At 46.2% G+C, this 23787-nt stretch overlaps 1 protein-coding gene across 3 annotated transcripts in view; it reads left to right on the top strand.

The window, feature by feature from the left end:
* Nucleotides 1-23787, top strand: part of LOC140487735 (uncharacterized) — a 74718-nt gene that overhangs the window by 29413 nt on the left and 21518 nt on the right. For all 3 annotated transcript variants that reach the window (XR_011962915.1, XM_072586981.1, XM_072586980.1), the window contains 2 exons: nucleotides 346-475; nucleotides 14688-14822. Coding sequence is in view for 2 of the 3 variants with exons in the window: in XM_072586981.1 (XP_072443082.1) it covers nucleotides 346-443 (98 nt within the window). In the remaining variant the exon portion in view is untranslated. The remainder of the gene's footprint in view (nucleotides 1-345; nucleotides 476-14687; nucleotides 14823-23787) is intronic.

Here is a 23787-nt window from a genome sequence, read left to right as displayed (position 1 = left end):
TCCCTGAGTACTGGTAGCAGTGCTCACTGGTCAGAACCACTTCTGTTGATACCATTGTGTGATCCTGACACCTTCCAGCACACTGCTGATATCACAGTTTCTCTCCAAGTTATATCCCTCACTGTGTGGGTCTAATTGCTACCTCTGTCAGCGTCTCTCACTCTTGCAGCTACTCCAGATCCTGAGCCAACAGCATTCTCCACTCCAGAGGGAAGCAACTGCACAGGCCATGGATGGAGACTGGGAATTTCCAGATCTCTGTGGGACTCAGTGCCATTCTCCATGTGTAGACTTCATTGCAGCAGTGTAATTTTACCATTCTGTCTATTTATCTGTCTCCTGTAGGTATTCCTGATGTCCCTGACTTAGCAGAATTCCCAATTCCTGTCTCATCCATCACCACATTGAAGACAGTTGCTCAGCCAGAGAGAGATGGAGAGTGAAATCTGGAGCGTTCAGGAAATCCTGCAGATCGGTAAGATCACTCACAGTAAACAGCACAGGGAGAAGTTAGGGCACTTTAATTCAGACCCTGAGGGCATGAGGTCAGAACAATGCTGGGCAAGGAACATGAGAAAACTCTCAGGCTTTATTATCACCATCTTGTCTGTAAATTCAACTGTTCTACAGAACCCTCCCTATGTCTGTCAGTTTCTCCACTGTCTGTTTCATAAATACCACTTTCCCTACCTTTGAGCCCCAACAATCCTGCCTATCCCTGTAAGCTCCTCCGACCACTACAACTCTCCAAGTTTCTGCCTTTGCCTTTAGTGCCGCGTTCTGTCACATCTCTCCTTAACTGAAGAAAAACAACTCTTCAGTTCCTTAAGCCATCCTGGTCAGTGTAGTCCTTTCCAGACCTGAAAAACCTCCTTGTCTTTGTGACTTTTTTGAACTCCTACCACCTTCATGATCTCTGTAACCTTCCTGTCACGACAACAAAACAGCTCTGAACCTTAGTGACCTCCTCCAGCTGTAAGACTCCTCCTTGTCTCTGGGCATAAAGCAGAGTGACCCTGCTTCTCTCATAAATTAGTTTCTTCATTTCTAATGATGACTATGAATTCTTCCTGTCTCTAAAACGCACTCAGTCTCTGTAAACTCTGCTGGTCCCAACTGATGTAATTTCCTTCGGTAACTACAAACCTTTATACCTTTAATCTCCTCCAGACGCGACCACACAGATTATTTCTAAAACCTCTATGAATGATAGAGTCATAAAGATGTACAATTTGGAAACTGACCCTTTCACCAACCCGTCCATGCCGACCAGATGTCCAAATTCAATCTCGTCCCACCTGCCAGTACCTGGCCCATATCCCTTCAAATCCTTCCTATTCATATACCCATCCAAATGCCTCTTAAATGTTGCAATTGTACCAGCCTCCACCACATCCTCTGGCAGCTCATTCCATACAGGAACCACCCTCTGTGTAAAGGTTGCCCCTTGGGTCTCTTTTATATCTTTCCCCTCTCACCAGAAACCTATGCCCTCTATTCCTGGACTCCCTGACCCCACGGGAAAAGACTTTGTCTATTTATCCTAGCCATACACCTCATAATTTTGTAAACCTCGGTAAGGTCACCCCTCAGCCTCCGACGCTCCAGTGAAAATAACCCCGGCCTGTTCAGCCTCTCCCTGTAGCTCATATTCTCAAACCCTGGCAACATCCTTGTAAATCTTTTCTGAACCATTTCAAGTTTTACAAACCTTTCCGATAGGAAGTCTACCAAAATTGCACGCAAAATTGCCGCCTTCACTATCCTGACTACCTGTGACTCCTCATTCAAGGTATCTTTGTTCAGCCACACACCCGACGACCTTACCATTAAGTGTATAAGTCCTGCTAAGATTTGCTTTCCCAAAATGCAGCACCTCGCATTTATCTGAACTTAACTCCATCTGTGAGCTCTCAGCCCATTGGCTCAGCTGGTTCAGATCCTGTTGTAAATCTGAGGTAACCTTCTTCGCTGTCCACTACACCTCCAATTTTGGTGTCATCTGCAAACTTACTAACTGTACCTATTATGCTTGCATCCAAATCATTTATGTAAACGACAAAAAGTAGAGGACCCAGCAACGATCCTTGTGGCACTCACTGGTCACAGGCCTACAGTTTGAAAAACAACCCTCCACCACCACGCTCTGTCTTTTACCTTTGAGCCAGTTCTGTATCCAAATGGCTAGATCTCCCTGTATTCCATGAGTTCTAACCTTGCTAATCAGTCTCCCATGGGGAATCTTGTCGAACACCTTACTGAAGTCCATACAGATCACATCTATCACTCTGCCCTCCTCAATCTTCTTTGTTACTTCTTCAAAAAACTCAATCAAGTTTATGAGACGTGATTTCCCACACACAAAGCCATGTTGACTACCCCTAATCAGTCCTTGCCTTTCCAAATACATGTACATCCTGTCCCTCAGGATTCCCTCCAACAACTTGCACACCGCCGAGGTCAGGTTCACCTGTCTGTCATTCCCTGGCTTGTCTTTACCACTCTTCTTGAACAGTGGCACCACTTTTGCCAACCTCCAGTCTTCTGGCACACCTGTGACGATTGATGATACAAATATCTCAGCAAGAGGTCCAGCAATCACTTCTCTAGCTTCCCACAGAGTACTCGGGTACACCTGATCAGGTCCTGGGGATTTATTCACCTTTAACCATTTCAAGAAATCCAGCATTTCCTCCTCTGTAATCTGGACGTTTTGCAAGATGTCACCATCTCTTTCTCTACAGTCTATATCTTCTATGTGCTTTTCCACGGTAAATACTGATGCATATTATTCATTTAGTATCTCCCCCGTTTTCTGTGGTTCCACAAAAAGGCCGCCTAGCTGATCTTTGTGGGGCCCTATTCTCTCCCTAGATACCCTTTTTTCCTTAATATATTTTTAAAAACCCTTTGCATTCTCCTTAATTCTATTTGTCAGACCTATCTCATGTCCGTGTTTGCCCTCCTGATTTCCCTCTTAAGTATAGTCCTACTTCCTTTATACTCTTCCAAGGATTCACTTGATCTATCCTGTCTATACCTGACATATGCTTGCTTCTTTTTCTGAACCAAACACTCAATTTCTTTAGTCATCCAGGATTCCCTCTACTTACCAGCCTTCCCTTTCACCCTGACAGGAATATACTTTCTCTGGACTCTTATCAAATTTCTGAAGGCTTCCCATTCTCCAGCCATCCCTTTACCTTCGAACATCTGCCGCCAGTCGGCTTTCAAAAGTTCTTGCTTAATACCGTCAAAATTGGCCTTTCTCCAATTTAGAACATCAACTTTTACATCTGGTCTGTCCTTTTCCATCACTATTTTAAAACAAATAGAATTATGGTCGCTGGCCCCAAAGTGCTCCCCCACTGACACCTCAATCACCTGCCCTGCCTTATTTGCCAAGAGTCGGTCAAGTTTTGCACCTTCTCTAGTAGGTATATCCACATACTGAATCAGAAACGTATCTTCTACACACTTAAAAAATTCCTGTCCATCTAAACTTTTAACACTATGGCAGTCCCAGTCAATGTTTGGAAAGTTAAAATCCCCTACCATAACTACCGTATTACTCTTACAGATAGCTGAGATCTCCTTCCAAGTTTATTTGGCAATTTCCCTTTGACTATTGGGGGGGTCTGTAATACAATCCCAATAAGGTGATCATCCCTTTCTTTTTTCTCAGTTCCACCCAAATAACTTGCCTGGATGTATTTCTGTTAATATCCTCCCTCAGCTCAGCTGTAATGCTTTCCCTTATCAAAAATACCACTCCCCCCCCCCCCCCCCCACTCTTGCCTCCCTTTCTATCCTTCCTGTAGTATTTTTATCCTGGAACATTAAGCTGCCAGTCCTGCCCATCCCTGAGCCATGTTTCTGCAATTGCAATGCGATCCCAGTCCCATGTTCCTATCCATGCCCTGAGTTAAGCTGCCGTCCCTGTTAGGCCCCTTGCATTGAAATAAATGCAGCTTAATTTATTAATCCTACCTTGTCCCTGCCTGTCCTGACTGTTTGGCTCACTTCTGTTCTCAGATGTATCCATCTCAGATCAAGTTCCCAAAATCTTCCCTGTGATTGTTACCACGTCCCATCCCTGCATTCCGCAAAATCCCTGTAAAGTCCTCCCATTCCTAAAACCCACCCTGTATCTGTCAGCTGTTCCATCTTCCACAAACCTCCCCATCACTGTAAGACAGCCCCCCTGTCCCAGTTACTACAGCCCGCTGCATCACTAAATGCCAGTATTCACTGTGCATCTCTATAAACTTACTATCTATATAACCTCCTTCAGTCCCCACAGCCCTCTCTATCTCCATAAACTCCTTCAGTCCCCACGACTCTTCCTGTCTATGTAACCTGAATCATTCCCCACAAACCTCCCTAACTCCATAAACTCCAAAAGACCCCACGACCCTCCCTATCTCCATAATCTCATCCAGACCCGATGACCCTCCCATTCAGAGTAACCTTCAGTCCCCATGATCCTCCTGATCTGTGCAACCTCCTTCGGGCCCAACAGCCCTGCAGATCTCTTTGGCCCCTTTCAGGCCCCACACCACTCCCTATCTCCATAATGTTCTTCAGTCACCACTGCACTCTCTGTGTCCATAATCTAATACAGTCCCACATCATTCCCTCCTTAATTCCAAAGCCTCTATTACCTGTTGAACCTGTAAGCTACCTTTTTCAGAATGAGAAACAAGAACTCCCATAACTATTTCTGCTGCCAGTCTGAAACCAAACAGTGTCAGCCTGACAGTAGATCGGGAGCTGAAATATGTTTGAAATGATATGTCAATATACAATAACTGGACCCTTAGAAACACATTTAATAAAAAGACAATGTGGATTAAGCCTGTTGGATTGTATTTTTATTGGTTTGAGTATAAATGGCAGAGTAGATAAGGGTGAAGGAGTGGCTGTAGTGAGGATACGGTGTATTCGAATTATCAGAAGCCTTTACACAAGTTTCAATAAGGGCTAAGGAGTTACTTGGTAGAGAATAGGGCACCTTAACTATCAGGAGGTGGGTGAGATATTGGACAAGATAATGTTGTCAGAAGTTACTGTGGAGAAAGACATGGAAGCTCGGGAATTTAGGGAAATAAAGAGTGATGTGTTGGAAAGAATCCTCAACAGAGAAGAGAAAATGTTGGAGTCTTAAAACAAATAAAGGTCGATCAATCCTCAGTAGCTCATTATGTCTATCCTAGAATATTGTGGGAAGCTAGGGAAGAGGTTGTGGTGTCCCTAACAGAGATATTTATATTATCCACAGACACAATGAGTTATCGGAAGACTGGAAGGTGGCTAATGTTATTCCATCACTTAAGGGTTGCAGGGAAAAGCCAGGAAATTACAGTCCTGTGAGCCAGTGCTGGGGAAGTTGTTGGAGGAGATTCTGAGAGAAAGGAGCTACATATATTTGGAAAGGCAAGGGCTGATTAGAGATAGTCAGCATGGCTTTGTGAGTGGGAAACCGTGTTTCACAAACCGGATTGACTGTTCGAGAGGTTGGCCAAGAGATAGATGAAGGCAGAGCAGTCAGGGTTGTCTACATGAACTTCAGCAAAGCATTTGACAAGGTTCCAAGGGATGTAGAACATCTAGTCAAGAGGAAGAAGGAAGCGAACTTAAGGTTGAGGAACCAAGGATCAGAAGCAGGGCTCTAGAGAGTTACATGGGCAGGCACGGTGGCTCAGTGGTTAGCACTGCTGCTTCACAGCACCAGGGATGCGATTTTGATTTCAGCCCCAGGCGACTGTCTGTGTGGAGTTTGCACATTCTCTCCATGTCTGTGTGAGTTTCCAATAGGTGCTCAGGTTTCCAAAGCCCAAAGATGTGCAGGTTAAGTGAATCAGCCATGAGTTTTTCAAGAAAGGGAATCGAGATAATCCTGGGAATCACAGGCCTCTCAGTCTTCTGTCTGTGATGTGCAGATTATTGGAGAGGACTCTGAGAGACGGGATTTGTGATTCCTTGGAAAACCATAGTTTGATTAGAGAAAGTCAGCATGGCTTTGTAAAGGACAGGTCATGCCTCACAAATCTTATTGAATCCTTTGAGAATGTGACAAAACACATTTATGGCTCATTGAGAAAGTACAGAGCATGGGATACATGGAAACCTGCCTGTCTCGATACAGAATTCCTGGCCCATAGAAGACAGAGGATGAGGACAGATGGAAATCATTCAGCCTGGAGCTCAGTGACCAGTGGTTTTCTGCAGAGAGAGGTTACAGGACCTCTGCTCATTGTGATTTTATGAATGACTTGGATGTGAAAGTGGAAGAGTGGGTTAGTAAGTTTGCCAATGACATGAAGGTTGGTGGAGTAGTGAAGAGTGTGGAGGTCTGTTGTCGGTTGCAACGGGACATTGACTGGATGTAGAACTGGGCTGAGAAGTGGTAGATGGAGTCAAATCAGGAAAAGTGAGAAGTGATTCATTTTGGAAGGTGAGACTTGAATGCAGAATACATGAATAAATGCAGAATACTGGATAGTGTGGAGGAACAGATGGATCTTGGACCTGAGATCCGTCAAATTTGCCACCCAAGCTGATAATGTTGTTAAGAAGGAATATGTTGTATTCGCTTTCATTAGCTGGGGGATTGAGTTTTAAAGCGTGAGGTTATGCTACAGCGCTATGCAGCCCTGTTTAGATCCCATTTAGAATATTGTGTTCAGGTTTCGTCCCTTCATTTCAGAAAGGATATGGAAGTTTTAGAGAGGGTAAAGAGGAGATTTACCAGGATACTGCCTGGACTGGAGAGCATGTCTTATGAAGAAAGGTTGAGGGAGCTAAGGCTTTTCTCATTGGAGTGAAGAAGAGTGTGGTGTGATTTGGAAGAGGTGAACAAGATGGTGTGAGGCATAGTTAGATTGAATAGTGAGAGACCTCTTTATTCCATGTCATACATGGTACCAGGGGCATAATTTGAGGGTGATTGGATGATGGGTAAGGGGAGAATTCAGATGTAGGTCCTTTACACAGAGAGTTGTGGGTGGGTGGAACGGGACATTTTAACAGACTCTTGGGTAGGCACATGGATGATAGCAAAATGGAGGGTATGTAGGTTAGTTTGATCTTACAGTCGGGTAAAAGATGGGCATGGCATCGTGGCCGAAGGGTCCTGTGCTGTACTGTTCTGCGTTCTACGTTCTGTCTGGTAAACTGGGTAATATGTTCAGATCAATGTAGAAGGATATGCAATTTAGGAGGAGCTAGTCAACTGGATACAAAATTGGCTTGATTGTAGGAGACAGAGGGTGATGGGAGACATATTGTCTTTCTGACTGGAGACATGTGACCAGCGGTGGAGTGGGTTCCCTGTTGTTTGTCATTTGGATAAATGGTTTGGATGGGAATATTGGTTTTGTGGGAAGTAAGCTTCTTGGTTGACACTGAAATATGTGGCAAAGTGGACAGTGAAGAAGGTTATCTGTGATAGAACAGGATGATCAGTACTGCTGGGATAGTGGGCTGAAGGATAGCAGATGGAGTTTAATTAGATAAATGTGAAGTGTTCCATTTTGGTGAAACAAACCAGGGTGGGACTTGTCCTGTTAATGTTTGGGCCCTGGGTAGTGTTGTCAATCAGAGACTCAGGGATGCAAGAAGACAGTTCTTTGAAAGTGGTGTCACAGGCAGACAGGCTGGTGAAGCAGGTGTCTGGGATAGTTACCTTCATTGGGCAGAGCATTGAGAGTAAATGTTGGGACGTCATATTGTGGCTGTACAGGACATTGGTGAGGCCACCATAAAAGCATTGTTGACCAGTAGGAAGTACTCATCTGGTTCACTTACGTCCTTTAGGGAAGGGCATCTGCCATTCTAACCTGGTCTGGCCTGGACGTGACACCAGACCCACAGCAATGTGGTTGACTCTGTGCTATACTCAGGGTAATTAGCAGTGGGACAAAGAATGCTGGTCCAATCAGTGACACCCTCATCCCACGAATAAATAAATAAAAATACATATATCCCTCCCTAACTCTGCAAACAGCTCCAGCGGCAGCAATCCGTACCTGCTTTGGAACACCATTCAGTCCCTGACCACTCTGTGTCACACTCTCACCACCTCCAGCACCTTCAGCTCTCCCGATTCCTTTTGGGACATAAAACCTTGACAATTATTCACTCTTCTATCTGACCTCCTCCTGCGAGCAGACCCTTTGCAATCCCTTTAAAACTTACTCCTTAAACGTTCTCTCACTTCAGGATTTTAAGTACTTTTTGGTGATCCTCTAATCCCGATAATCTAATATGATTCTTTTTACTTTAGTGAGGGATTGATGGGGATTTCTTGCTGAAGATTTTTCTGTTTCAATGGAATGTCCTTTTGTTGATGTTTTACATTGCTCCTTCAAATTTCTTCCACTGTTCATTGACAGGCACATATTTCAGTCTGTTTAGCCTATTTACTATGGTCAGTTCTCCTCTCAAACTCATGTTTTTGGTTATTTTTGTTTCTAGTTGTAGCTTGTCCTTTCTGTGATTTACTTTAAAACGTTATATTTCTTTAAACTGCACTTAATCACAATTTCCATGAGGATCTCTCCAGGTGACATTCCTCATTCACTCAGTTTCATCACACTATGGTCACTCTGAGACAATGATGTACTGGATTGGTGGTGCTGGAAGAGCACAGCAGTTCAGGCAGCATCCAACGAGCAGCGAAATCGACGTTTCGGGCAAAAGCCCTTCATCAGGAATCAAGGCAGTGAGCCTGAAGCATGGAGAGATAAGCTAGAGGAGGGTGGGGATGGGGAGAGAGTAGCATAGAGTACAATGGGTGAGTGGGGGAGCGGATGAAGGTGATAGGTCAAGGAGGAGAGGGTGGAGTGGATTGGTGGAAAAGAAGATAGGCAGGTCGGACAAGTCAAGGAGACAGTAACTGAGCTGGCAGATTGAAACGAGGATGAGGTGGGGGAAGGGGAAATGAGGAAGCTGTTGAAGTCCACATTGATGCCCTGGGGTTGAAGTGTTCCGAGGCGGAAGATGAGACGTTCTTCCTCCAGGCGTCTGGTGGTGAGGGAGCGGCGGTGAAGGAGGCCCAGGACCTCCATGTCCTCGGCAGAGTGGGAGGGGGAGTTGAAATGTTGGGCCACGGGGCGGTTTGGTTGACTGGTGCGGGTGTCTCGGAGATGTTCCCTAAAGCGCTCTGCTAGGAGGCGCCCAGTATTCCCACTGTAGAGGAGACCACATCGGGAGCAACGGATACAATAAATGATATTGGTGGATGTGCAGGTGAAACTTTGATGGATGTGGAAGGCTCCTTTAGGGCCTTGGATAGAGGTCAGGGAGGAGGGGTGGGCACAGGTTTTACAGTTCCTGCGGTGGCAGGGGCAAGTGCCAGAATGGGAGGCTGGGTCGTAGGGGGATGTGGACCTGACCAGGTAGTCACCGAGGGAACGGTCTTTGCGGAAGGCGGAAAGGGGTGGGGAGGAAAATATATCCCTGGTGGTGGGGTCTTTTTGGAGGTGGCGGAAATGTCGGTGGATGATTTGGTTGATGCGAAGGTTTGTAGGGTGGAAGATGAGCACCAGGGGCGTTCTGTCCTTGTTACGGTTGGAGGGGTGGGGTCTGAGGGCGGAGGTGCGGGATGTGGACGAGATGCTTTGGAGGGCATCTTTAACCACGTGGGAAGGGAAATTGCGGTCTCTAAAGAAGGAGGCCATCTGGTGTGTTCTATGGTTGAACTGGTCCTCCTGGGAGCAGATACGGCGGAGGCGGAGAAATTGGGAATACGGGATGGCATTTTTGCAAGAGATAAGGTGGGAAGAGGTGTAATCCAGGTAGCTATGGGAGTCGGTGGGTTTGTAAAAAATGTCAGTGTCAAGTCGGTCGTCACTAATGGAGATGGAGAGGTCCAGGAAGGGGAGCGAGGTGTCAGAGATATTCTAGTTAAATTTAAGGTCAGGGTGGAATGTGTTGGTGAAGTTGATGAATTGCTCAACCTCCTCGTGGGAGCACGAGGTGGCGCCAATGCAGTCATCAATGTAGCGGAGGAAGAGGTGGGGAGTGGTGCCGGTGTAATTACGGAAGAACAACTGTTCTACATAGCCAACAAAGAGACAGGCATAGCTGGGGCCCATACGTGTGCCCATGGCTACGCCTTTGGTCTGGAGGAAGTGGGAGGATTCAAAGGAGAAATTGTTAAGGGTGAGGACCAGTTCGGCCAAACGAATGAGAGTGTCAGTGGAAGGGTACTGTTGGGACGTCTGGAGAGGAAAAAACGGAGGGCTTGGAGGCCCTGGTCATGGCGAATGGAGGTGTAGAGGGATTGGATATCCATGGTGAAGATAAGGCGTTGGGGGCCGGGGAAACGGAAGTCTTGGAGGAGGTGGAGGGCGTGGGTGGTGTCTCGAACGTATGTGGGGAGTTCCTGGACTAGGGGGGATAGGACAGTGTCAAGGTAGGTAGAGATGAGTTCAGTGGGGCAGGAGCATGCTGAGACAATGGGTCGGCCAGGGTGGTCAGGCTTGTGGATCTTGGGAAGGAGGTAGAATCGGGCAGTGCGGGGTTCCCGGACTATGAGGTTGGAAGCTGTGGGTGGGAGATTTCCTGAGGTGATGAGGTTCTGTGTGGTCTGGGAGATGATAGTTTGGTGATGGGGGTGGGGTCATGGTCGAGGGAGCAGTAGGAAGAGGTGTCCTCGAGTTGGCGTTTGGCTTCAGCGGTGTAGTGGTCAGTGCGCCAGACTACCACTGCGCCCCCTTTATCCGCTGGCTTGATGGTGAGGTTGGGATTGGAGCAGAGGGATTAGAGGGCTGCGCGTTGTGAGGGGGAGAGGTTGGAGTGGGGCAGGGGGGAAGACAGGTTGAGGCGGTTCATGTCCCGGCGGCAGTTGGAAATGAAGAGGTCGAGGGCAGGTAATAGGCCAGCGCGGGGTGTCCTGGTGGATGCAGTGTGTTGGAGGTGGGCGAAGGGGTCCTCGGAAGGTGGGCGGGAGTCTTGAGTGTGAAAGTAAGCTCGGAGGCGGAGGCGACGGAAGAATTGTTCGATGTCACGTCGTGTATTAAATTCATTGATGCGTGGACGGAGGGGGATGAAGGTGAGTCCTTTGCTGAGCACTGATCGTTCGTCCTCAGTGAGTGGGAGGTCTGGAGGGATGGTGAAAACTCGGCAGGGCCGGGAGCTGGGATCTGGTGTGGGTGTGGAGCTGGGAGTGGGGTCGGAGCCAGTACCTGGAGTGGGTGTGATGGTGGGGGGAATGTGGGTGGAGGCATGAGCTGGGGTAATGTTGCCCTCGGGGTTCTGGGGTGTGGGGATAGTGACAGTGGGGTCTGTGGGGGGCGTGTCAGCAGAATGCAGGTGAGTGGCGCTGGTGGAGGCGGAAGTGGTGGTGATCATGGCAGTAGGGGAAGTCACTGAGCATGTGGCATCAGCGATGATGTGAGGGCCGGAGGTGGCTGTGGGAGCGGCCATAATTTGGACGGGAGTGACATCATCACTCAGCGTGGGGGTGGTAGCAGCGTCAGCCGCATGGCTAATGGCGTTTCCGAGGCCAGGGGAATCTTCTGGAATGTTTGAGGATCGCTGGTTGTGGAGGTGGGTGGGTAAAAGTTTGTTGTACTTAAAGTTTTTGATGTTTGAGATGGAATTGAAATACTGTTTGTTGAGAGTATGAATTCTCCTGAGGATGTAGTTCAGACTGGGTCCTTTGCAATTCTGAGAAAGTGTGGTCCTCAGCTGAGGCAGGGATGACTGGAGAGAGGTTAGGTGACGGCGCATTGCTGCAAGCGTGGAGCGGAGGATCCTGAAGGAGAACTGTTGCTGGTGTTTTTGAATCTGTAGTCTGTACTGTTTGTCCTGTTCGGGTCCGAACTCTGCTGATTTAAAGGTGGTCTGGAGTCTGTGTGGGATGAGTTGGTTACGGAGGCATGCACTGAGGAAGCAAGTGTGGCTGTGGTACTGAGTTTGTTTCACAACATGGTTGAAGAGCTTCAGAGCAGAGGAAATGACCTGGGAGTTGCAGTGGGAGAGGGACTCCCTGAGATTCTTGTAGAGAGAGGAGGAAAACTTCTTCAAGGCAGGCATTCTTGCAAGAGGATTCGCAGTAGGGTTAAGATCAACAAGGTAAAAGCAATGACTGCAGATGCTGAAAACCAAATACTGGATTAGTGGTGCTGGAAGAGCACAGCAGTTCAGGCAGCATCCAACGAGCAGCGAAATCGACGTTTCGGGCAAAAGCCCTTCATCAGGAATAAAGGCAGTGAGCCTGAAGCATGGAGAGATAAGCTAGAGGAGGGTGGGGGTGGGGAGAGAGTAGCATAGAGTACAATGGGTGAGTGGGGGAGGAGATGAAGGTGATAGGTCAAGGAGGAGAGAGTGGAGTGGATAGGTGGAAAAGAAGATAGGCAGGTCGGACAAGTCAAGGAGACAGTATCTGAGCTGGATATTGAAACTAGGATGAGGTGGGGGAAGGGGAAATGAGGAAGCTCTTGAAGTCCACGTTGATGCCCTGGGGTTGAAGTGTTCCGAGGCGGAAGATGAGGCGTTCTTCCTCCAGGCGTCTGGTGGTGAGGGAGCGGCGGTGAAGGAGGCCCAGGACCTCCTTGTCCTCGGCAGAGTGGGAGGGGGAGTTGAAATGTTGGGCCACGGGGCGGTTTGGTTGATTGGTGCGGGTGGCTCGGAGATGTTCCCTAAAGCGCCACCGCAGGAACTGTGCCCACACCTCCTCCCTGACCTCTATCCAAGGCCCTAAAGGAGCCTTCCACATCCATCAAAGTTTCACCTGCACATCCACCAATATCATTTATTGTATCCGTTGCTCCCGATGTGGTCTCCTCTACATTGGGGAGACTGGGCACCTCCTAGCAGAGCGCTTTAGGGAACATCTCCAGTATTTGGTTTTCAGCATCTGCAGTCATTGTTTTTACTTTGAGACAGTTATGTCCCTAGCCAGTTGCACAATTTGTTATTCAAAGAAACACTGAAAAATTTTTTTCTGAACTCATCTTCCTATATTCCTGTTGTCAGTGTGACTGTCCCAGATTATGGGAATATTGAAGTTTCCCAAAATTATCACAATGTGTTTGTTAAAAAATTCCAATCAGTTCCTGTGTAATGCAGTGATGAGCAATGGAATGCTGTTCGGTGGCTTAAAACTGTTCTGCTGCTTGTGTCCTTTGCAAGTAGTAGCCAGAATTTACATTCAGACTGACTCTACTTCTGAGACCAAATGCTTTCTCTGTGATGTCTTCCTTACCCATTATTGTTACTGTTACTCATTTTGCCTGAATTTGCACAAGGTTGTGATCCATTGAATATTTATGTCCACCTTTTGTTCGCCCTGTAACCGTGTCTCTCTGGTGTCTAAATCTTTTTTTTATCTCAGTGTCAGAAATCCATCTACCTTATTGATAAGACTTCGTCCATTTTTAAAAAAATCATAATTTACTCTTTCCCACGATTTCCTGTCACAAACCTATTCACTGATGTACAGTTTTAATTAAACTCTGTCCCCATTTTGTTCCTTTCAGCCACATTCTCATGTTGCTCCATTACTTCACCTTTTCTCTTTGGATTTGGAAAGCTCCTTTCACCGGGACCCTGTCCCAGCATCCTCTCTGTCAGTTTAAAGCCCTATCCATAAACCTACAGACATGATTGGCTAGGTCAGAGGCCCGAGCACAGTTCCAGTAGGACCATCCGAATAGATTTTTTTATAAATCAGGTAGGGGATGTGGGTGTCTCTGGCTGACCAGTCTTCATTGCCTATCCCTAGCTGCCCATGAGCTGAATAGCTTGCTCGGCCATTTCAGAAGGCAATTGAGAGGTAAACACTTTGCTGTGGGTATGTAGTGCAGACCACATGAGGATGATCAGATTTTGTTGTCGCAAGGGCAAGTGGGCGGCACGGTGGCTCAGTGATTAGCCTTCCTGCCTCACAGCACCGGCATACCAGGTTCAATTCCAGCCCCGGGAGGCTTTGTGGAGTTTGCACATTCTCCGCATGTCTGCGTGAATTCCCTCCAGATGCTCCGGTTTCCTTCCACAGTCCCAAGATGCGCAGGTCAGGCGAATTGGCCATGCTACATTGACCCTAATGTTAGGTGTATTCGGTCGAGGGTGATGGGTCTGAGTGAGTTACTCTTGGGTCGAAAGGCCTGTTTCCACACTGTAGGTAATCTAAGGGATTGTGTTTTTTGTACATCAGCAATGGTTTCATATTTGTTTATGGATTGTTAATTGATATTTTTAAAATTATTGATTTTAAATTCCACCATATCTTATGATGAGATTCAAACCTGCCTCCCCTGAGCACGAACTGAGGTTTTGGACAAATGCGCTAACAATAATGTTACTAGGCCATCACTTCACCTGCTCAGTGGTTGCTCATCCCTGAGCACTGATACATGAAGCTAGACCCATTCTTCCAACATGATTGTGTGATCCTGAAGCCTTCCAGCACACTGGTGATATCACTCAGTCTCTCTCCATGTGGTATCCCTCACTGTGTGGGTCTAATTGCTGCCTCTGTCAGCGTCTCTCGCTCTTTCAGCTACTCTCGATCCTGAGCTAACAGAATTCTCCACTCCAGGGAGACGCAACAGCGCAGGCCTGGGATGGAGTTTGGGATTTTCCAGATCTCTGTGGGGCTCATTTCCATTCTCCTTGTGTAACCCTCACTGCATCAGTCTAATTTCTCATTCTGTCTATTTCCCTGTCTCCTGTAGGTACTCAGGAAGTTGCTGACTCAATAGACTTCCCAAATGCTGGGTGTCTCGTCCATCACCACATTGAAGATGGTTGGTCAGCCAGAGAGATAAAGGGAAGGGAGATCTGGAGCCTTCAATAAATCCTGCAGTGAGGTAAGATCACTCATAGTGCACAGAGCAGACGGCAATGAGAAGGCTGCAAATATTGGCTTACAAGACATGATATGGATAAGTGCTGGATGGGGAACACGGTATAGACACACCCCATGCTCAATCACCACATCTACTTTAAATTATGTTGCACTGAGACAGCTTCGGGAGTTCAGAGTTATCAATCCAGGCCTGCGCTGTCTTAGTGAGCATCAGGACAACAGAGGTTAAAGCCGGCTTCCGACGAGAGGTTGGGAATGCTGGCTGGGATCTTTCAGTTCTGTGTTCTCCCTCCAACACTGTACCAAAACTCACTACTCTGCAACACTGTACCTGTGGCATGCCTTGTGCACCAATATCTTCAGTCATTTTTAATTCCTATAACAGTAGTTGTCCCTGTAACATGCTCCATTCCCAATAGTCCCTCCACATATTTGAAATGTACTGCATTCCAGATTACCATCCCTATCGCTGTAACTTGCTTCAGTGTCTACAACATGCCTTATTTTGGTACACTAATCCTCTTTAACTGGATACAGAGTGATACAGCACGGAAACAGATCCTGTGGTCCAACTCCTCAATGCTGCCCATGTTACCTAAACTGAATGAGTATCATTTGCCTGCGTTTGGCCCTTATCTCTTCAAACCTTCTCCTCTCCATGTACCTGCCCAAACGTCTTTTCCATGCTGTAATTGTTCTTGTTTCTCCCATGTGCCTGAGGCAGTCTGTTCCATCTATGCACCATCCTCTGAGGATAATGTTCCCCCTCAGCTCCCTCTTTAAATCCTTGCTCTCTCACCTCCTGATTATACCCTCTAGTTTTGGACTCACCTACCCTTGGTTATTCACCATTCTTAGGGTCACCCCATGGCCTCCTCTGCCCAGGGGAAATATTTAGGACAATGTTACAAATATCTCCAACGTATGTAACAAAGTGCTGGCCAATGTCGGCAAACGTGCCAAATGTCGCTTTCCCCACCCTGTCCATCTGTGATGCCACTTCCGAGGAACAATGTAACTTGCACCCCCTGGTCTCTCTCTCTCTCTCTCTCTCTCTCTCTCTCTGTTCGACAACCCTGCCCAGAGCCCTTCCATTAACTGTGTTAGTCCTCCCTGGTTTGTCTTAACAAAATCCAACACCTGAATTAAACTCCATCTTTCATTCCTTGGTCAACTGGCCCAGTTGGTCAAGATCCCCTTTGATAACCGTATTTACTGTCCACTACACCATTCATTTGATCATCAACAAACTTTCGCACAATCACTCCTATATTTTGAACTGAATCATTTATGTAGATGATGCACGTCAGTGGACCCAGCCCTGATCCTTTCTTCAATAATTGAATAAAACCATATTCTTGTCATAGAGCCGTACAGCATGGAAACTGACCCTTCAGTTGATACCCACCATAATCGAAGACTAAACTCTTCCCAGCTGCCTATTGCTGGCCCATATCACTCCAACCCTTCCCTATTCACCTGTTTATCCAAATATCTTTTAAACGTTGTAATTGTACCCACATCAACCCCTTTCTCAGGAAGTTCATTCCACACTCAAACCACCCTCTGTGTACCAAGTTGCCCCATATCTTTTTTTTTAACATCTCTCTCCTCTAACCTTAAAATGTGGCCCCTCCTCTTGAGACTCCCCCATCCTGAGGAAAAGGCAACTACCATTAACTTGATCTATATATCTCATTTTTTTCATAAACCTTTACAGCATCACGTCTCAACCCCCAGGCTCCAGTGAAAAAAGACTCAGCCTATCCAGCCATTTTTCCAAACTCAATCCTTCCATACCCAGCAATATCCTGGTAAATCTCTTCTGAATGTCCTGCAGCTTAATAATATCCTCCCTGTTAACTGGGCGACCAGAACTGGACAGAGTATTGCAGAACAGGCCTCACAAATGTCTGTGAAATCGCAACATGACGTCCCAAATCCTCCACTCAATGGACTGAGCAATAGTCAGGCATGCAAAGCACTGTCTTATCCATCCTGTGATGCAAGCTTCAAGGATTATGTACCTGAACCCGGAGGTCCCTCTGCTCTAAAACACTAACTGAAGCCTTAACATTAATTGTATAAACTCTACTATTGTTTGTTTTACCAATTGCATTACCTCGTATTTATTCAGATTGAATTCCATCTCTAGTTTTTCAGCCCATTCACTCCCTTCATCAAGATCCCTTTGTAATCTCAGAAAACATCCTTCACTGTCCATGATGCCACCCTCCACCCTGCCAGCCCATCACACATGGCTGTCAGTAGTACACATACCTTTGCTAGGGGCTCCACAATTTCTTCCCCAGCATCCCACAGTGTCCTGTGATACACTTAATCAGGTTCTTGGACTTGCTATGGCTTTGTGTTTTAAAACCTCCAGCACCACCTCTTCTATAAGTTAGAAAGAAGAGGGGTGGGGTCACTTTGTTGGGACTGTATTGTAGACTGTTGTAGACCCATCAGATACCAGAGGAGCAGCTGTGTAGAGAGATTGCAGATAACTATAGGAATAATAGAGGAGTGCAGGCTGGAGATTTTAATATTCCCTGTACTGACTGGGCCACCTAAAGTATAAAAAAAACTGGATGGAGGGCAATTTTTCAAATGTGTCCAAGGAAGGTTCCTAAATCAATATGCAGAGGGCCCTACTCTACTCAGGCAGGTGTAACACTGGACCTCCCCTCAGAAAACGAGGTCGGGCAAGTGACTGAACTCTCATTCAGAGAGCACTTTGGGTCCAGTGCCCACAACTGTCTTCGTTTTAACATAGTTATGGAGAAAGATCAGCAGGTCCACAGATTGAAGAGGAAAACTGGAACAGGGCCAGGTTTGGGGCCATTCTGCAGGATCTGGTCAGCGTCAATGCCATGAATTTAAAATTGCACAATGCACAGTTATAATCCAAGTCGCTTTGGAAGCGCTGGTGATCACTGTAACAGATGAAAGGCTTAAGCTAAATTTGTTTGATATTATATTCCATGACACTGCCATCCTGTTGCTATAAATTCTGTAACTTAGGATTGTGCTCTACAACCACCTGATGAAGAAGCAGTGCTATGAAAGCTAGTGCTTTCAAATAAACTGATTGGACTGGAACCGAGTGTCGGGTGATTTTTAACTTAGTACATCCCCAGCCCGACACCGGCACCTCCACATTATGATTCTAATCGATTGGGTGGGTATGTTTGAAGGAAATGGAAGAACTGGCAAATGGGAGGCTTTTCAAAGTGTGATCTCAAGAATCCAGGCCCAATATGCCCCATTGGGGTAAAGGGAAAAACTGGCAGGGTTAGGAATCCTTGGCCGATGAGGGATAATAAGGCTCTGGTCTTGAAATGAAGACTGCATGCATTGGTTTAAGCTATCCATATCTACATAAACTCTTCTATTCTTAAAGACACGATCAATCTGTGGAGACCCTACAATCCTCTCAGTCCCTGTAATACTCCCAATCTACAGAAGTCATTCCAATGCCTGTGACTCTTTCAATACAGTTCCTACAAGACCCACTATTGATGTGATATCTTTTCATTGCCAGCACCCACCCTGTCAATGTAAGCTCCTCCAGTGTCTCCATCCATCTACTCATTTCCACAATCTTCTCCAGCTCTTCCATGTGTAAACATCACCCTCCCCTACAACCCTTCCCACTCTGACCAAACTGGAGGAGGTTCCTAATGCTCCCTAATCTGTGAAACTGTCCCCAAACAAAATTGCTGTCTTTATCACTTGGAGAATCACCCCCTTTATCTAAATAATCTGCAGAACCTAAGCCTTCCTGTGTCTATAAACATCTTCAGTCACGACTACCCTCTATAGGTCTAGTTGTTTTTCCAATCTGTACAACCCACTTTATCTCTGTACTCAGCTCCATTCACCTGCAACATTCCTGTCTGTGTAAAACACCCCATCCTACCAACATCCTTATCCCTGTAAACTGTTTCATTCTTCCCAACCTCCCCATCTCCATGTCCTCCTGTAGGCCCGACAGCTCTCCCCATTTCTGTAACCTCCTGTGGCTCTATGGTCCTCCCTCCCTGTGAAAGCAACTCCAGTCCCCACAATTCTCCCAGTCTGGTCATCTGCTCCAGATCAGACCATTGCTGTCTCTGTTACCTCATACAACTTTAGCAACGCCTCCTATTTGTGTCACTTCATTCAGATCGCATCCTCTCCCGCTTCCCGAAACCTCTTGCTGCCATCATAACCCTTGCTATTTAGAACATGGAATAGCACATTCCAAAACAAGCCCTTCAGCCCTCAATATTGTGCTGACCTTTTAGCCTACTCTAAAGATGAAACGAACCTACATACCTTACATTTTACTATCATTGATGTGCCTATCCAAGAGTTGCTTAGATGTCTGTAATGTGTCTGAATCTACTACCACGGCTGGCAGTCCATTCCACGCACCCACCACACTCTGTGTAAGTAACGTACCAGTCCCGTCCATGCAAACAGGATATCCCAACCCAATCTAGTCCTATCTGCCAGCACTTGGCCCATATCCCTCTGATATCTAAGCTAAACCTTCTGCCAATTACCTTTAACGTATGTCCCCTTGTGATAGCCATTTCGCCATGGGATGTAGTCTCTGGTTATCCACTCTATCTATGCCTCTCATTCCCTTGTACACCTCTATCAAGTCACCATTCTTCCTCCTTCGCTGTGATCAGAAAATCCCTAGCTTCCACAACCTACCTTCTATGGGCATGCCCTCCAGTCCAGGCAGCATCCTGCACTGCCTTTAAAGCTTCCACGTCCTTCCTATAATGAAGCGAACAGAACTGTTCACAATATTCGAAGTGTGGTCTAACTGAGGTTCTGTAGAGCTGCAGCAAAATCTCACATCTCTTAAATTCAATCCCCCTGCTAATGAAATCCAACACACCATCCGCCTTCTTAACAGTCTGTCAACTAGGGTGGGAACCTGAGGGACACAGGATCTCTTTGTTCGTGCACGCTGCAGAGAATCCTGCCTTTAACCACGTAAAGGTTTTCTGCAGAATCCTCCAATCTAAAACTATCCCTATCTTTGTAAGTTCCTCCAGTCCCTACAACACTCATAAACTGTGAAACCTCCTCAAGTCCATATATTCCTAATGTCTGCAAAACCCCCCCGTCCTGATGTCCCTCCATATCTCTGTAACCCCCACCATCCTCCAGTGCTCTTCTGGAGAACATTGTAGAGGAAGGAGGAGTTGGAGAGTCTGGGCCATGTTACGAGTTAGGAAGGGCTGCAGAACCTGGAGGATAGTACAAATATCGGAAGGGACGTGGGACTTGCAGAAGTTAGAGGTTCCGGGATTCATTGAACCTGCAGGATGGGACAGGGGATGGCTTGTGGAACCTGGAGGATATTATGATTTGAACCACAGGTAATTTTTGATTCGACCATTCAGCCGATCTTACAGTCATAGAGATGTACAGCATGGAAACAGACCGTTCATTCCAACCCAGCCATGCCGACAGGATATTCCCACCAAATCTAGTCCCACCTGCTAGTACCTGACCTATCTCTCTCCAAACCCTTTCTATTCATATATCCATCCAAATTCTTCTTAAATGTTGCAATTGTACCATCTATAAGTTTGGCTTAAAGATCCAATCAAACATTACCTGTGGTTCAAATCATAACAATCCTCCAGGTTCCACAACCCATTCATGGTCCCATCCTGCAGATCAGATATCCCAACCCAATGTAGTCTCACCTGCTAGCACCCGGCCCATCTCCCTCTAAACCCTTCCTATTCATATACCCATCCAGATGCCTTTTAACTGTTGCAGTTGTACTAGCCTCCACAACTTCCTCTGGCAGCTCATTCCATATATGTACTATCCTCTGCGTGAAACAGTTGCCCCTTTTTATCGTTTATATCTTTCTATTCTCACCCTCAACCTCTGGACTCGCACACCCCAGGAGAAAGACTTTGTCTATTTACCCTATCCATGCCCCTCTTGATTTTATAAACCTCTATAAGGTCGCCATCAAACTCTGACTCTCCAGGCAAAACAACCATCACCTGTTCAAACTCTCCGTCTAGCTCATCCCTGGCAACGTTGTTGTAAATCTTTTCTGGACCCTTTCAAGTTTCACAAAATCCTTCCAATCGGAAGTAGAACAGAGTTGCATGCAGCATTCCAAAAGTGGCCTAACCACTATCTTGTACAGCCGCAACATGACCTCCCAACTCCTGTACTCAATATTCTGACCAATAAAGGAATGCATACCAAGCGCCTTCTTCACTATCATAACTACCTGTGACTCTACTGTCAAGGAACTCTGTATTTCATTTGAAAAATTGCATAGACAGATAGAGTGGCCCGAGGTCTTCTGGGTAATGCTAGTTCAGTCTAAGCTGGTAGGCAGAGGGAGTGAAATATTTGCAGCGCTGTCTGATGAATGGTCGAGAGATGATGCACATGTCAAAAAGGCTATTTTAAGTGCTTATGGATTGCTTATGAAAGGGAAGCCACTACAATTCCCTTTACTGTACCATCGCTATCTGTCAAAGCTCCTTCAGGTCTATATCCTCCGAATTGTTGAAACCTGCTCTCACCATTGCAACTCCCACTATTTCCTAACACTGTTGAGTCTCTAAAACCATCCCTATCAGTTTTATCTCCTCCACTGCATGCAACACTCCTACTCTGTCTAATCTCTTCACATCCTTCAATTCCTATATCCCTATGTATTGGTGCGACTGCTTTGTGGCCATTGTATTCTCGTTTATGTCTGCAAAAGGCTGCGCTCACTGTCGCACATCCTATGCTCATAAGTAAATCTGGTCTCTCACAATGCTCTCTACGACTCTTTCCTCCAGTCTCTACAAGCTTCCCTATCCCTGTCGTATCTTGCAGCATGCACACCACTCTCTCTGACATACCTTCCAGTCCATAAAACCATCTCTCCTTCTAACTTTATCCAGTCTCCAACCTCCTCCCTATCCGTGCAACATTCTCCAGTCTATATCATCTTCCATGTGCTTGCAACATTCTCCCGTCCATACCATCCTCCCTATCACTATGATATTCTCCAGATCCCAAACTGTTGTTAAATGTACCACATCCTGGAATCCTGTGAATGTTTCTACACCCTGATCAACATAGCCCATGTATCGATCCACAACCCTATACACATCCCTATCTCTTAAGTCTAATCAAAAATACTTTATCTCTCCAACTTCCTCCAAATAATAAAAACTTTTCTCCTGCGGACATTCTGTAACAACTGTAACTATGTTTAACCCTGCCACATTGTCGCGCCCCCAAACATCTCTCCCACTCTGTGACCTCTATCCATCCCTCAAAGGCCCTCTCTTGGTGACACGCGCCATGCATTTGCAACAAGGCAGATGGAATGACAGCATTAACTGAAAGGAACAGATATGATCGAACTGTTATTGTGGAGGTGTGGCTGCAGAATGATCATGACAGCAATGTGATTATTGAAGGGTTGTAGGGATTTAGGCCGGATCAGCAAAAAACCAAACAAGGTCCCGTTTTGTTGTGAAGAAAGGAGGCAGTTAGTGCATTAGTGAGACAGCCAATTTAATCTGGGAATCAAAACATAGAGTCATTTTGAATGGACAGCGTCCAAATAGCAAGGGGGATCTGGAAGATCAAATCACAATCCATGCTCGTTGGTAAGTTGGATACAATATTTTCTTGTTGATAGTAGACAGAGGCATGTGCAGTGGTCAATTTCTGATTGGACGTCTGTGGCCAATGCTGTTTCTTAAGGATCTGTGCTGCGATGTCTGTCTGTGTGTAATTTATATCTGTGATTCAGATGAAAAGGTCAGCAGTTTGAGTGGTAATTTTGCAGACGACATTTGGAAAGGCATGTAATGATCAGGAATAGTTAGGTGAATTGTGGATAGTGAGGAAGAGTGTTAAAGGTTGCAGCAGTGTGTAGATCAGCTGGAACGCTGGGCAGAGAAATCGCAAATCGAATTTCATCGGGACAAGTGTGAAGTGATGCATTTATGAAGTCAAATGGAAGAGAGAAGTACACTAATTGACTAATTGAAAACATTGATAAACAGATGACCTTGGATGAAAATCTGTAGCTCCCTCAAAATAACAAGACAGTAGGATGTGGTGGTAAAGGAGGTGTATGGTAGGTTTCCCTTCATTGGTCACAGTATTGAGTACAGACGTTTGCATGTCATGTTGTGACTGAATGTAACTTTAGTCGGCCGTGTATGGAAAGTTGCGTGTCATTCTCGTTGAGATACTACAGGAAGGATGTGGAGGCTTCAGGGAGTGTACAACAGGGGGTTGGCAGAATGTTGCCTGGATGAGAATGTGTTTACTGTAAGGAGGTTGGACGCAGTTGGATTGTTTTGCGTGACTATCGGATACTGAAGGGTGACCTGGAACAGGTATATAGCATTAGGAAAGGCGTGAATAGTGTGGATAGTTGGAATCCTCCTTCCACTGTAGAAATATCAAATACAAGGGCGCCTCGGTTTAAGGTGTGAGTGAGAAGTTTTAAGTGAGATGAATGAGGCCAGTTGTCTTTACCGAGAAGGTAGAAGCTGCTCAGGAGGTGGGAGAGGTGGCAATGAGAGCAAAGTTTTGAAGTGGCATTTAGACAGAAACATGAACAGGCAGAGAATAGAGGGATATCGCCCATGTGCAGGCAGATGGGATTAGTTTAGAATAACATCATGGTCAGCACAGCCATGGTGGGCCGAAGGGCCTATTACTCTGCTGTACTGTTCGATTTTCTAACTTAAAGACATCTAACCTGTCAAACCTCCTCCGAATCCTGGATGTTTCATTCAATTTCTTTCCCATTCTTCAAAACCCCATTAGGTTCAAGGGCAATCTACTCAACCTCTTCTCATTGGAAAATCCCACCATCTCCAGGATCAACCGAGTGAACCTTCCCTGGCCTGCCTCCAATACAAGAATATCTTTCCTTAGGGCACTCATACTATTCATTATAATCT

The sequence above is a fragment of the Chiloscyllium punctatum genome, chromosome 17 (genome assembly GCF_047496795.1).
Source record: "Chiloscyllium punctatum isolate Juve2018m chromosome 17, sChiPun1.3, whole genome shotgun sequence".
Taxonomy (NCBI): domain Eukaryota; kingdom Metazoa; phylum Chordata; class Chondrichthyes; order Orectolobiformes; family Hemiscylliidae; genus Chiloscyllium; species Chiloscyllium punctatum.
The sequence above is the reverse complement of the archived record's forward strand: the minus strand, read 5'-3'. Positions and strand labels throughout refer to the sequence as shown.